The following is a 16,437-nucleotide window of genomic DNA, read 5'->3' as shown; positions in this document are numbered from 1 at the left end:
GTGTTCGTACCATTCTATCGTGGGCGCAAAATAGGGCGGAAACTAAGTAGCACCCTCAGTGCAAGATTGCCGCCTCATTTTTATTCGCCCGCACGAAAACGATCTAGTCATTTTTTTCTCGCGCGCTCAAGGGGAAAAGGAAAGTTATCGATATTCTTTGAAGAAAAAACGTCAGAAACAAACCCAAAGACCAAAAGATGTATTTTGTTGTTGAGAATCGATCCTGTGAAGATGAAAAAATTTCTGCTATGTGTTTTTTTCGGAACGCTGAAAAACTCTAATTTCGATCTTCCTTAAAGGTAAAGAGGTTGCGAGATTTGGGCTGGCGCTAGCGAGGCAAAAATTGCTAAAAAACTGGTAAAACCGTAATCCTCAAAAATCGAAGTTCCAGCCTCACTGTATATGTAGTCCGGCCATAAAATCAATGATAGAGCCATGCATAATTACTGCATCATGCATAATGTAATAATTATGTATGGTTTTATCATTGTTTTTCTGCTGGACTACATAATTATTCAACAGGGTGGCCTCTTTGAAAAAAGGTCTATTAAAATAGAGCTAGTATGTCAGTATTTTATCAGTAAAAAGACAACATGTACATATTTTTACCAGCTATCCTAGACCTGTACATTTTACACCATAGCATTTTATCATGGTAAATATATCTATCTATCTATCTATTAAAAGTTCGACAAAGTTCGATTGGATTCCAGACAACATTTCTGACAGACAGACGTTAGCAGCCCACCCATGCCAAAGAAGTAGGGGAGGTTAAAGTACTCAAAATTAATTCTATATATACATCCTTACCTACCATCAAATTCAAAAATTTTAACATAAACAGACAACTTACACCACCACACGCGGGAAGGTACATTACACCGGCCATGTGCAAAGTCGAAGAAAACCATGTAAACAAATCAGAATTTAAAACACTGACCTGTAACTTTTACAAAATTTTTTAATACTTTCTCTTTATCATTTTTAGTAAAACTAACTTGCAACGTTAATATTAAAAATAAATATTCTCAATTAGTGATTTTCTTTAGATGAATGAAATACTCAATATTTTATTACTCAAACTGAAAATTTACAGTCAGTAAAATACCGTTTTAGCATGAAGCTCTAGCGGGACCACATCGGCGGGGCCGGTGTGTTAGGTCAGGGACAACTTCCATTTTGCCGCGATTTTGACGATTATTATTGGGGGAATTTTTGGATTGTTTTTGGTAAGTATTAATTAGCCTATACAGACGTCACCCGCGTTTTTTCTACCCAATTAACGTCTATTCCACTTTGCAAATGAGGAGCGGTGACCAAGTGGTCAAAGGTGTTGTCGTATATTTATATTCTTATATTATTGTATTATAGCTAACACGGTGCGTATTATTATGTTACGTATCTATTATGTTTAAAGATAGTATATTCAGTCGGTTACATAACTTCATAGTGTACGGTCATATAAAACCACATGGTCCACATCGAACCGGATGTTAGAAATACATGAAATTTGAGAAGTTATGTATTTGTTTTTCTTTAATTAGTTTTGTGAAAACCGTGTTTTCACTGAAGAATTTATTTGTTTGAACTCAGGTGAAGTTCATTCAATGTTTTGATTTTTTATAAGCTTGGTAGCTTGTTTGAACTCGGGTGAAGTTCAATGTTTTGATAGCTTGGTAGCTTATGTATGGTGAACTTATTTTGAACTTGAATGTTCATATGGTCAAAATTGTTGGTTTATTACACATTGTTGTTTTGAACTTGGACAGTTCATATAATTGAGTAATTTGATTGATTATATTGTTTATTTGGAACTTGATACTTGATTGTTGGTTCCTGTTATTGATTTAAATTGTTTATTTGGAACTTGATGTTCCTGGATTGTGGATTATTATCAATATTGAATTTCATTGACTGTATGTATGGTTCTTGACTCTGTTTTCTCTCGCCTTAACTTGTGCTCGCTGGTGGTGTGAGTGAAGATTAGTAATTCAAATAAATAAGATATAAAATAAATAAGAAATAAAACAAAAATCAAAAATCAAAATGTCTACAGATGCAGATAAAAATGTTAAAAGGCAGAGAGCAGGGTTCATGAACTACATGGACAAATTGTTCAATGGTGAAATAAAAAGGATCATTTCACTGGAAGAAGTTGACCAAAATAGCTTGGATTATTTAAAAACAATAAATGAAACTTTGAGTGTGAAGTTAGAGAAAGAGTTTTGGAAATCGATCAACATCTAGCTGATCAATGTGAGGAAGATGAAGACTACACCAAAGCAATTGAGCAAAGTATGGAATACGAGGTAAAAACTAAAACTAAATTAACCTCAATTAACAGTTTTATCGCTAGACATTATGCAAATTCAGTGGCACCTCAAATTGTAAGCTCTCCTCCCATCTCTCAATCGAATCCCTCATTTTCTTCAAGCACGGGTGTGAAAGTCAAATTGCCGACCTTAAATATCAAAAAGTTTTCTGGTGAACCCTCTGAATACCAGTCATTTATCGAGTCCTTCACTGAAGCTATTGATAAGAACAATAGTATTCCACCGATTCAAAAGATGAATTATTTGATCGGATTTGTAACGGGTGAGGCTGAAAGTCTTTTAAAAGGCCTCCGCTTATCTGGAGACAATTACAAGAAAGCTCTTGAACTTCTTAAAGAGAGGTTTGGAAATTCTCAAATTTTGAAAACTGTTCACATGAACAGAATTATCGAGCTTGAATCTGTTTGTGACATTTCTGAGGTGAAAGAATTGAGAAAACTTTACGATTCTGTAGAAACAGAAATAAGAAACTTGGAATCTTTGAGCATGAAGCATGATGAGTATGGGCCATTGCTAGTCGGGGCCCCCCAGCGGTTTGCGTGAATGCGTGAATGGGCATTTTCGGTTGCGTGAATGCGTGAAAATTGAAAAAAAAATGCGTGAATGCGTGAATCGAAAAAACTTGCGTGAACGTGAAAATCCACTTTTTGATTGCGTGAATGCGTGAATCTGGGCTATTTTGTGCGTGAATACGTGAATTTTCCCTTTTTTCCACCAATTATGGGTTGTTTTCCCGATTTTCCAATGTTTCCCCGATTTTTCCCGAAAATTTCCCGATTTTCTGAAAAATCGGATTATTGCGTGAAACTCGAGGAAAATTTGCGTGAATGCGTGAATTTCGAAAAAAAATTGCGTGATTGCGTGAATTGAGGGTCCGCTGGGGGGGCCTCCTAGTCCCACTGTTGATCAACAAGTTTCCTAATGATCTGAAGCTTATTCTTTCACGGGAAAAGGAATTTGATTTAGAAAATATTTTGAAGTCATTCAAAAATGAATTAGAAGCACGAGAAAAGGTATCATTAACTATGACGTCAAAAGAGAACGATAAAAGATCAACAGCTTCCTCGCTCTATACAGGAAGTGAGTCCAAAAACATTTCGAGAAATTGTGTATTTTGTAATAGGTCGGGACACAAAGAACAAAATTGCTCTTTTATTAAAAACGCAAATGAGAGAAAGAGAATTCTACAAATTGAGAGAAGATGCTTTGTTTGTTTAAAGGGCGGTCACAGTGCGAACAATTGCAAAGCCAATTTCAATTGTTTTTCTTGTAAAGGAAGACATCACGTGTCGATCTGTTTTAAACAAAGGGACAAAGGAGATAGAAATGGTGGATATCACAGAAATAATAATAATAACAAAGTGAAAGAGAGAGATACTAAAAGTGAGGATAAAGGGAAAGAGAGAGACACAAAAACTGATTCAAAGGGAGAGAGCACACATAATAAAGAAAACGATGAGAGTGATAACATTACATGTTTGTCTACACACAGTTGTCAAGTATACTTGCAAACAGCTACTGCAACGATTTCAAGCCCGAACGTCTCCAAAGAAATGAGAATTTTATTTGATCTCGGTTCACAACTGTCGTATATTTCCCCCACTGCTGCTAAGCAACTGAAACTTAGTTCCGATGAAACAAAAAACATTTGTATTAAAACTTTTGGTGGTCACGTCGAATCGAAAACCCTTGACGTTTTTAAAGTGAAAGTTCAAACCAATGAAGGTCCAGAAGAAATTAAACTTTGTTGCAATGAAATTTGTCATCCCATACGAAATGATTTCGTTTATGATGTTAGTAGTCTGCCCGAATTCCAAAATTTACAAGTTGCTGACAAAGGACTTGTTTGTGAAAAGTCTTTACGGGTTGATCTTCTTATCAGTGCAGATAACTTCTGGAAATTTGTAAAGAATAAAACTATTCGTAGTTCCAAGGGACTAGTTGGAACGGATACTAAGCTGGGCTATATTTTCTCAGGCCCACTCACTACTGACACAGTTTGTTCAACAACCCAAGCTTCTGTTACTCTGTCTGCACACACGCTTAACTGTCAGACATGTGATGTTGATTCAACTTTAAGAAAGTTTTGGGAAATTGAAGAGGTGGGTAGAACTGAAAACCCAAAGGAAGTTGTTTTACAACAATTTGAAAGTAAAATCAAATTTGAACAAGCTCGTTATGAAGTTCAGCTTCCATTCATTGAAAAACATGAAATTCTAAAGGATAATCTTTACAACTCTACGCGTCGAATGAACAGCCTGCTTACGAAATTCAAGACAAACGAACAATTGTTACACGATTACGATGCAATCATTAAAGATCAACTACAACAAGGTATCATTGAGGTCGCTCCTGATACGTCTATCGAGGGACAAACGTACTACATGCCACACCGACCTGTTCTACGATTAGACAGGCTGACAACCAAGATTCGCATGGTGTTCGACGCCAGCTCCTCTGTTGATGGTCCCGCTTTGAACGATTGCTTACACGCTGGCCCGTCGCTTACTTCGTCACTTTTCGGGACGTTACTTCGATTTCGAGCCAAAAAGATTGGTATCATCGCAGATTTGGAGAAAGCTTTTCTACAAATTCGACTCAACGAGAAAGATCGTGATTACGTACGATTCCTTTGGATTAAGAACATTAATGACATCAATTTCGACAATTTCTACAACAATGATCTCGTGACGTATCGCTTCTGTCGTGTCCTCTTTGGAGTGACATCCTCGCCGTTCCTGCTCAACGCAACATTACGTCATCACGTCAACAAACACGAAAATGAACTGTTTCGAAACACGGTATTGAATTCGCTTCATGTCGACGACCTTTCTACGAGCTTCGACAGTATGCAAGAAGCCTTCGACTTCTACAAGAACTGTAAGTCTCATTTTGCTCTTGCGAGCTTAAACTTACGAAAATTGCAATCGAACTGTGCAAATCTAGAAGCAAAAGTTAAAAATTGTTACATGGGTGATCTTGAAACTATTGATCACAATTTGACCAAGGTACTCGGTATTCCTTGGGATAAAACTAATGACTCGCTGGTTATTAGTTTGAGTGAAATTCTACGTAAAGTGAATTTCGAAAATCCTACGAAAAGAAACGTTATACAATTCGCTTCATCAATCTTTGACCCATTGGGGTTGATTAATCCACTCGTCGTGAAATTTAAACTGTTATTTCAAAAACTTTGTACACAAAACTTACAATGGGATGAGCCCATTCCTGACGACTCGTTGAAAATTTGGAAAGAACTGATTACTGATTTGAGAGAATGTAGTGAAATTCGTTTTAATAGAGCTTATGATTCCAACAATGGAAATGTTACGTCGCATGAACTTCACGGTTTTAGCGACGCGTCGCAAGACGCCTACGGTTGTTGTGTTTACCTGAAGCCCACTGTCGATTCGGGCGTTGCTACACCGTCACTCGTCGCGAGCAAATCGAGAGTTGCTCCACTCAAGAAAAAGACAATGCCCCAACTCGAACTTTTAGGGGCCCAACTACTTTCTCGATTATTGAAACAAGTTACCTCCGAGCTACAAAGTAAAATTATTATTGATACGTGTTACGCTTGGACTGATTCAAGCATTGTTTATTGCTGGCTGAAAAATGAGAAACACACCCCCGTGTCACAGACCCGCTGGGCACCCCCACCCGCTGAAAAAAAAGTCCAAAATTTTGTCCCCGGGGAAAAAAACGGGCTAAATTTGCCTCCGGGGAATCCCCACTGAAAACTTTTAATTTTTCTAGATCCCCACTAAGTAGCACTTCAAAATTTTTATTTCCCCGCTGGTCCCCACTGAAACTTGAAGATTTTGAGAAAACCCCGCTACCCGCCTATACTCAAAAACATCAACAGAATTTATACAAAACTTTAGTTTGAAAACTTATGTTAAAAAACTGCTAACTGCTATTCTATCTTTGATTAACTCTTAACTGATAATCTTTATCTTTAAGACTGACTGTTCATTGTCAAGCAACTTCATCCAGCCAGCCAATTTTTTTTAACATGTCTACCATATTTGTTTTGATTTTGAAATACCTTTAAACATATATTTTGCACGCTCGCAAGCTAAGCGAAACAAACTGACAGATTTCTTTACCTAAGTAGTACGCGCTCAGCTAGGCTAGAAAATCCCGATTTTTTGTTATGAACAGGCCTGTCTAGAATGTGAGACACGGGAAAAACTGTTTACAGTGATTTTAAACCTTTGTGCTCTTCATGCTGTTTTATGGAGTTTTGATGATTAAAATGGGTTGAAAATAGACTTCTGTTGACCCTGAGAATACTTTAATGGATTTTTATCAGTATCAGTTTGATGTTTTGTAAACTGTTGTGATTATGATGAAAAGGAAGACAGAGAGAAAACAAACTTGGAAAACTTTGCAAGAAGCTGAGTCCTGAGAGGGACATGTTTGTCTGGATTTATTTCTACCTCAAGAAAAAAGAACAGTCAAAAGACGAAATTTATACAAGCGAGAGAATGGATATTGTCATTGAAACTCAAAAATTATGGGAATGATTTGCTTTGAATCTTGTTTTGAGGAATTTTTGGAGGATTTTATTTTGTCCATCATGATACAGCATGATGACCCATGGCCTGCAAAATACAACAGCAGCAGAAGCATATGATAGGGCTATCTAGTGACCATTGATTGCATATGATAGTGCACCTGTCAGTTAGTCACACTAGCGTCCCGCCAAAATGCATATCAAAGATTAATGCTGCGAAAGTGCTATATCGTTTACTTGACTCTCAAGCAAAAAAATGCGCCGCAAAACTTTTAAAGGGATTCATGAAAAAATAACCCGGCGCTTTTTAATGAAATTAACATTTTCAAACACTTTGAGAAATTGCCTAAAATTTGAGCCATAGATGAAAAAAATTGAGCCAAGCCAACCTTGAAAACTAATTTGAAGATCAACTTCCCAAGAAAAAGATCTACGGGGGAGGCGGAACCCACCTAGATCCGCGCACCGCCGGGTAGGCTGTTTCCCGGAAATTTTGCCGGACCACAAACAATGTCCCATTTACATGTGCGGAATTATTTTTAATTTAGCGTATAAACAAGGCCTTAAAAATCGAAGCGCTGTCTCGGGAATTGAATGACAAAATTTGGTTGGTTGATATTTTGGCTGCTGCACGTTCGCAATCTGTCATTTTGTCTCATTTTAAGTTTTCAAGTTTTAATTGATTGTCTTGGGATCTTGAACTTGATTCAGGTAACTCTCATCCTTGTTGTTAAAATACATCCTGTAGATGACTGATGTTGTTTTTTCTGAAAGCTTAATTTCCTAGTGTGACTAACTGCCTGTCAAATAGTTCCGATATCAAAGAGATTGTAAACAGACTTCTCAAGACCATGAATGTGATTTTTGTTATCAATTGGTCAATGATATTGATAGTTTGACGTGCTTCTTCCCAAATTCAGAGCTCAAACATCAAACGACATTTCTTGAACTAACTTGGGAATATGTTTTAAATTAAATTCATTTTTGATGGATTACATTCCTGTTCCGCTATCATCCTGACATGCATATACACAAAGTAAAGAAACCCAAGCTATGATCTAAAATAAGTACCAAGAATTCATTTGCTTGACTCAGAAATGTTTTTCATTTTTTTTGGAATTATTGTGAATTATTTTATGTTTTGGCTGGTGTCTCTTGGAATTTTAAATGAAAGTGATATAAGGAGAAATGAATGTAGAGGCATTATATTGCTGTTTTTCTAGTTTTTACATTTTATTTCATATTTAATTTTTTTTAAAAATGTCCATAAGCTTCATTAAAGCTTGATGATAGATTTTTATTTTTCAAAACAAATGAACAACTTTGACTCAAAAAAGCTTCAACATAACTTTTTTTTTCTCTCACAGAGGTTTTGATATAATAGATTATACACAAAATTTCTAACAATTTTCTTGTTCATCTCTTTTGTATATTTTTATGGCTCTCTCCCTTTGTGAGGCTTGTGATATTTTCATGTTTTTTAATAGAAAATGTGTACATTATTATTGTTGAGATACCTATTTATTCAAAAAGTGAATGGATTTTAAAAGAAACTGTGAGATCTTTTCTTTTTCTATCATAACTTTTTTAGCTATACGGTTTTTAATTTTATTAGCAACGCAGTGCTAAATGGTTCAGGCCTCAAAATGGCATAAAAGCAACTTGGCTTAGGAACTCTAGACCTGAGTATGAAAAATTTTTAAACTACTAGGAAACCCATTATTTTCCTTTTCCACTCTGAAAAGACCCTGAAATCTTGCTATATTACGACCAAAAAACTGCGTTTTTACTGTCAAAAATTTGAAATTTGAGGCCATATTTAGCCAATCTAGAGGGTCCTATTTTCAAAAATTTTCTGGCCCGTCGGCCCCAACCATGGTGGCGCCTCCTTAGACACTTATGTAGCCGTTACGTCATACTTTAGGCGTAGAAACTTTCGCGGGCAGAAACTTTCGCGATTTTCGCGAATTTTGGCCCTTTTCGCGAAAGTAAATGTCTTTAAAAATTCTAGGAAGGGCCATTCGCAAAAGTTTATGCTCGCGAAAAATACTTGACAAAATAGAAAATCTGTAAAACTTCAAACTTTGAATAAAATGTAATTTTTATGGCACTTTTTAGCCTGCTAAAATACTAATAAGTCAAAAGACAAATATTTAATATATAAGTAATTCAACTTAATGATTCTCATTGACCCAATCAAGACTGGGTGGGAGGAAAGAAAAATGTTATTATGCATTATGCATATCCATATAATTGCATAAAGATCTCACTTACTGTACTGCTTCAACAAACTTGGAAAAAAAAGAAAATTTCGAAATCCCCACTGAAATTTTTATTCTAATTCTGTGTCCCCACTGGTATTTTCTGTCTTTGAAAAATCCCCACTGGATTTCCAAAGAAAATTTTTTATCCCCGGTGAAATTTTAAAAGCCACCGGGTCACTGAGACAGGGGTGTAGAAACTCTACAAACAATTTGTACAAAATCGCGTTAATGAAATTCGTGAAAATGATACGATAAAAGTTTGGAAACTTGTAGACACTTCGAACAATCCATCTGATGACAATTCGAGAGGACTTCTCTTCTCACAATTGAAGAACAACGAAAAATGGTTCCATGGTCCATCCTTCTTGTCTGGTCCAGAATCTTCCTGGCCTGACTTGAAGCCTGGTGATAAATTTACTGAAAAACTTACTGAGAACACTGTTAGCTTTTATTCTGGGAGTTGTCAATTTACTGATTTGACAATTGATGAGAAAATTACTTGTTTAACTTGTGATGAGAGTATTGATTTGATCCCCATTACAAAGTTTCATGTCGTTCGTGAGTATAAGGGCGACATGGAACAAGAAGAAACGGAAGGGGTTTTTAGTTTAAACACACAATTCGATGAGCCGACTTTACAGGCAATAATCGAATATAAGAGATTTAGTTCATTAACAAAATTGCTTCGTGTGATGGCCATGGTGATTGGCTTCATACGTAAGTTAAGAGATAGAGTTAAAAAGAAGAAAGAAGAAAGAAGAAAACAGTCAACCAATACAATTATTGAAACTAATAATAACAATGAAATTGATGATATGGTCCAAGCAAAACTTGTTTTGCTCAAGGACGTACAAGAAGACTTTGATGACAAACAATTTGATCAAACGAAGAAATCACTCAACGTATTCACAGATTCCAACGGCATCCTTCGTTGTCATGGTCGTATTGGCAACGCTCCTGTTCCGTTCGATACAAAGTATCCAATCCTACTTCCAAGACGTCATCCGTTCACACTACTGGTCGTTCGTGACAGCCACGTTAGCGTTGGTCACAACAAGACGAAAGAAACTTTGAATCACCTACGTCAATCGTACTGGATTCCAAAAGGACGTTCACTCGTAAGAACTGTTATTAACAAATGTCAACTTTGTAAAATCTTTGAAGGACAAAAGTGTCGGTACCCTGATGTCCCTATTCTTCCAAAAGAACGTCTTGATAAAAACTTTGCTTTTACAAATATTGGCGTGGACTACGCTGGTCCCGTCCATATTCGAAACACGTTTGGTACCGATGAATCTACATACAAAGCATGGATCGCGTTGATCACATGCTCCACGACACGAGCTGTTTATTTAGACATTGCTGAAGATTATGGCTCAGACGCCTTTATTCAAATGCTTGAGCGCTTCTTTAATCGTTATGGTGCTCCAAGCAAAGTCGTAAGTGATAATGGCTCAAACTTCACGTCAAACGCAACGAAAGAATTCGCAAAATCGAGAATGATTCGTTGGTCGTACAACATCGAGGCCGCCCCCTGGCAGGGTGGTATGTTTGAAAGGATGATCCAATCCACAAAACGCATCTTAAAGAAGTCTCTACGTAAAGAGATACTAACTTATAACGAACTGTTAACGTTATTGAAGAGAATCGAAAACATTCTAAACAACAGACCATTGACTTACGTTTACGATTCTGAAGTTGGAGATCCACCATTAACGCCAAACCATCTCATCTACGGGCGTAAGATCGAAACAACAAACGTAAATACGGACAGCAACGACAACGCTGACGTATTAACATGTGACAATTTGAAACGTATTTTGGCTTTCTTCTGGCAACAATGGAAAGTCGAATATATAACCAGCTTGCGAGAACGGGACTATGTTAAAAGCAAGCGTGGTATTGATACCACTATCAAAGTTGGTGACGTTTGTTTGATCGAAGACACAGGCTCTAGAAATACTTGGAAAATGGGTCGTGTCGAAGAAACTATTAGTGGTAAAGACAATCAAATTCGTGCAGCAGTCGTAAAGACAATTAATGGCCCTTTGCGTCGGCCCATAAACAAACTTGTAATTATTGAAAGTACCAAAGACGAGAAACAAGAGATAGACTTGCAAGGCGTCAAATTCGTACAAAACGCCAAAGAAGAAATTAAAAATTTTGAGTAGTTTATTATACAGTCCTTTATATTTCGGTTTTTACGGTATATATATTTTACATGAGAAACGTAGTTTTGTTACTATATTTCTTTGGTATTTTTAGACTCATTCGGTGGTGGGGAGTGTCGTATATTTATATTCTTATATTATTGTATTATAGCTAACACGGTGCGTATTATTATGTTACGTATCTATTATGTTTAAAGATAGTATATTCAGTCGGTTACATAACTTCATAGTGTACGGTCATATAAAACCACAGGTGTCAGCAGCGTCGGCGTCTTTGGCGTCTAAAACCAGGGGTCCCAATATTTCGTTCGTTTCATAGATAGCCGAGCCGGCTGGCCGTGAACCCTGTGAAAACAATCGAAAGACTGCCCGGGTGAAACAAGGCATGTCCCAAATATATTTTGCGTGACGCGCACCGCTTCCAATTATTCCTTAACGTTCATATATAGCTCAAAAGAAACATATCAACGAGCGGATTTAGAAAAGTGCTGGGTCAAAAATTTGCATTAAGCCAATCTCAAGATAGCGGTCAAAAATTGATTTCGACGTTATAAAATACATTGCAAAAACACGTCATATCATAAGTAAAGATTCAAATGACTTCATTATTGAAAAACAGCACCCTCGCGAGCCAGGGCCGATAAACGATTCTGCGACTTAAAGAGGCCAGTACCGTATAATTGGAGGAATCGTTTATCGACTTATCGACTTATATCCCCCGTCAACGCGTCCATCAGAATCATCAATAGCGTAAGGGGGTTAGATAAGCCATGGGGTCGAGGGTGGAAAAACAGCGATAACTTCAATTTTATTTAATGCAATCAACACCAATTTTTGACTGGAGTTGTAAATTAATGATTCTGAAATATTTGTTCAACATTTTTCAGAAAATTTGAATGACGTCATTTGTTGTCGGGAAAAATTAAAATACGTCAAAAAATGCTGACGTCATCATGAACTTTCAATTTACATCTCCATAGTCAAAATTTTGCTTTGATTGTAGTAATTTAATCGGAATTATCGCCTTTTTTGCCCCCGCAGGAGCGCAGCGACGAGGAGGCACTTATAGTTTCACGCATAGATATTGGACTGGAATCTCGAATTTTTGCGTTTTTTGTTTTGTTTTGTTTTGTTTTGTTTTGTCGCGCAAGCCTACCCGTAGTTAGTCTCTTCCGTAAATGTTCGGTTTTTTTTCAGGGACGGCAGTTGCTAGCCTAAAAACTTTATCTTTATTTTGGCAGGCGCCGCGGGCATTTTACTCAGCGTTCGACAGTAGATTCTATTCCGCTTGTAAAATTTTGCCCGATTGGTCAACATGCAGGAAATGGAATGGAGAAGTTTCTGGAAGTTTTTTTAAATTCAAGCTCTCTCTTCCTGTAGTCAAAATACTTGTATGTATTTACTTTTGACTTTCGGATTAAACAAGATATATACATATACCAATCAGTGAATTTGCTGACAATCAAATTACAATCTGTCTCCTGTCTTAGACATTCAGGAGATTGATTCATTTTTCGATCCAAACAGTTTGTCCCCAATAATAATGAACAATGATTAAAATGATAATAGTAGAACAATGATTGAATATGGACAAAAGTGATTATTGTTGGTGGTTGAATTGGCAACGAAATTCCACTGTAACTAAATTTATTCGACAATCGTCATTCAACATACTCTACTCTCAACAAGAATGCTTAAAAATCCTGTGTTATGGTATACTTTACTTCTCGACAGTAAGTATAAATATTTTTTTCTTTCTGTACTTTTATAAGACTTGGTTTTATTAATCTTTTATGTTTAACACAGGTCTGTGTTCTTGTTGATACTTACCAGGCACTATTTGGGAAATTATTATCAAAGATTGAAAGAAACTTTTGGTGAACTATTTTTGAGGAAATTTCAGTACACTCACCATATCATCTAATTTCATGTTTCTTATTTTCCCTTTAAGCTTTATATGAATGAGGATTCGTTTACCTTGACAACGCAATATTACCTCGTTACTGCTACTATTACCACGTTACGTCATGATTTTCCATCCTTCTACACGATATTGCTGTTACAACTGCAAGATAACTGGCATATCTTTTTAATGTAAACAATTTTGTCCGTGAGATCCCTTATCATGCCCTTGGAAAAAATCCTGAATGTACGCTATTTCCTGTTAATACCTGCTTCCTGCTCATCAATATTGCCTCGTTACTGATACTATTACCACGTTACGTCCTATCATCTTCCATCCTTTACACAACGCTGTTATAGCTTCTAGATTACTGGTAAATCCATTTAATGTTATAAAATTTTGGATCACGATATCCTTTGTTAAACAGTTGGAAAAACTCCTAAGTACGTTGATTACCTATCAATTTTTGGTTCCTGCTCGTTATGTTTCTGGCTCATAGCATTTCTTATGCTGTTTGGTTCTACTATGTTTCATTTATACCTATTTCAAATTGGTTGAAATAAATATAGTTGCATGTCTTTTGTCTGGTTTAGTATACACAAAAACACAAAAACAAAAAACAAATCTGTAACTGTCTGTAATTGATTCTACCTGGACACTTTTCCTATAAATGTTTTAAGATTCGTATTTTATTCTTTGTAAAAAGTAATTCATATTTTTAGAAAAAAAATGTTTCATTTATGTTAGCTTATTCATTGATATCTCAAAGAAAATGCTGAGAAGAATCATTCTAACTATTCCAAATCACTTCCAAACTTTTGCTATAAAGCATTAAAAAGCCTTAATTAGCATTAATTAGTTTTTACAAGCATTTGTATTAATTAGCGGGTGGCAGTTAGTGAAAGCTATGGCTAGTTCAATAATGAGGTCATTTAAATTGTCTTTTTGACGTGTTTTTTCGAGTTATTTTATAACGTCAAAATCAGTTTTTGGCTAATATCTTGAGATTGGCTTGATGTAAATTTTTGACCCAGCACTTTTCGAAATCCTCTCGTTGATACGAATCTTTTGAGCTATATATGAAAGTTAATGAATAATGGGAAGCGGTGTGCGTCACGAAAAATATATTTGGGACATGCATTGTTTCACCCGAGTGCCTAAAAGTCCTAGATTACTGGGCTATCCACGTAAAATATATCTCTAATGGCCGGTCTCCACTTGCGCGACCGGCCTTAAAAAGAAACGAGATCAAAAATCTCGGCTTTAGTGAGGTGCTCACTAGGGTAAGTATGATGGCGCCCGGGCAAATTTTTTTCTGTACATGGCGGACGGGAGTATCATCGACGGTCGGGAGTATCTCATCTACGGTCGGGAGTATCATCGACGGTCGAGAGTATCTCATCTTGACGGTCGGGAGTATCATCGACGGACGAGAGTATCTTAAACTTATCTTAAACCTTGAAATGTCGACCCGACCGGGGTTCGAACCCACCAAATGAAAGAATTTCTGATCAGAAACCCAGCGCTATCCGTTGAGCCACACTCGCAAGCCAAAACATAAAATTTGGAAATACTTATAGAATAACAAAAAAGACGGGGGTAATGTTATTATAAAATTGCCCCTTTTTTAACCTGACTGAAATTCGAGCCGTTACTAGCAACCCTGCGGGGCCCAAGGTGCCGAGTAGGAGTATGCACCCGGCATAGTGACAAGCCATTACTAGCAACCCTGACCTAAGCAATTCCAAACAACAAAACTAAACAACAAAGCTGAGATCCTCCCGACCGTCGATGATACTCCTGTCCATGTACGGAAAAAAATTTGCGGCGCCCGGGGGGGGGGTATTTAGGCAAAATGGATGCCAGGATTAGCAGTGCAAAATTTGGTTAAATCAGTCTCAATGAAAAAAAGGCCTTTTTAGCACAACATTTTACTACTTTTCCTCCTTATTCTAGCCCCGCTGAGGGTCCGAGGGTCAAAGCTGGGCGACAGATACCCGTAAGACACCCGCAATTCTTGGACCCTTACACGTATGCATAATATTAATATAACGATCATCTCACCAAAAACCGGGATTTTTATTCTGTTTTTCTATGTTGAGTTATATTTTGCCTCTAGGTTTTTGACACTAAAAAGCCTTACAAATGTTTTTCGACGCAGAAATTCTACGCAGAAACTCTCAACCAAAAAGGGGGTTTCAAACTGGCTGACGTTGCTTCGATCAAAGTTACGAACTATCGAAACAAGAGTTCTGAGACGCTATACGGATTCGATACGATTTGCCCCTAGATAGAATCCCGACACATTGATCGTGTGGAGCGAAATTCGATGTTACCCATGCCCTTTCGTGTAAGAAGGATAGCTCCGTAACTTTACGTCACAACGAGGTTCGCGACATCCCAGCGAAGCTGCTGGACGAAGTTTGCATTAACGTGTGAAAAGAATTTATTTTGCTCCCAATCGTCAATGAAGATCTCCCGAATCAAGCTAAAAAAAAGCAGGGAAGCAAGGATGTCAGTGCACTCACATTTTGGACGAATGTTATGGTCAACGAGCATTCTTTGACGTAAGGGTTTTAAAGATGGAAAATATTCAAAACAATCGCGGCTAACGGTGCAATGGGCGTGGAATGCATTCGCATAACGGTTATCAGAGTTGTTGGCCGACAAGCGAGAAGTCCCTTAGTCAATTATCTTACATAGGTTAAAAATATTATGCAGGTTAAAAACTTATATCAGGTTAAAAACAATATCAAAAGAAAGGTGATAACTTTCACGGTTTTCAAATCCTTTCCAAATGAACTGTGGGATTACGATTGAGAGTCGCACAAATTTGAGTCAAAATAATTATGACGTATGTAATGCGGAGTACTATGAGAAAGTTAGTCAACCTACGGTGTACCAACATCATCTTTAGAACCATTTAAACTACCTAAGTCAAAAAGCTTCTGTACATGGAGATCTCCTTAGGAATAAAGTACAAGAAGATTGCTTTCTTTTACAGTCTGTTATCAAAATCTAGCAGAAGACTATACCTTTTTTCATCGGCGATTTAAATACTGATACCGAGAAGAAAGAGGACCGCAAGTTTTTAGTTTTCCCTAAATGTTGGAAATAAACAAGTGAACATGGACGGGAATTCTAAGGTAAATGGAACATTTTCCCTGATCTCCTTACTTGCAAGGTGGAAGTATATTTTTACCTCAACTGGACGGACTTTAGTGAGTTGGCGTGATGGCGTGAAATT

The 16,437-nt window shown here is 36.9% G+C and overlaps 1 protein-coding gene and 1 long non-coding RNA gene across 2 annotated transcripts; both read left to right on the top strand.

Annotated features, from left to right (window-relative positions):
• The first annotated feature begins 9,691 nt into the window (after positions 1-9,691).
• On the top strand, positions 9,692-11,287 carry LOC136800885 (uncharacterized). The gene has a single exon (XM_067057495.1). It carries the CDS (start codon positions 9,692-9,694, stop codon positions 11,285-11,287), a length of 1,596 nt encoding a protein of 531 aa, XP_066913596.1.
• A 1,032-nt stretch (positions 11,288-12,319) lies between these two features.
• Positions 12,320-13,975, top strand: LOC136800909 (uncharacterized). The gene is made up of 2 exons (XR_010845768.1): positions 12,320-13,020; positions 13,239-13,975. It is a non-coding gene; the product is annotated as an uncharacterized lncRNA (long non-coding RNA).
• The last annotated feature ends 2,462 nt before the right edge of the window (positions 13,976-16,437 follow it).

Source organism: Clytia hemisphaerica, unplaced genomic scaffold (genome assembly GCF_902728285.1).
Source record: "Clytia hemisphaerica strain Z4C2 unplaced genomic scaffold, Clytia hemisphaerica genome assembly, whole genome shotgun sequence".
NCBI classification, from domain to species: Eukaryota; Metazoa; Cnidaria; class Hydrozoa; order Leptothecata; family Clytiidae; genus Clytia; species Clytia hemisphaerica.
Note: the sequence above shows the minus strand (reverse complement) of the source record. Positions and strands in the feature narration are given on the sequence as shown.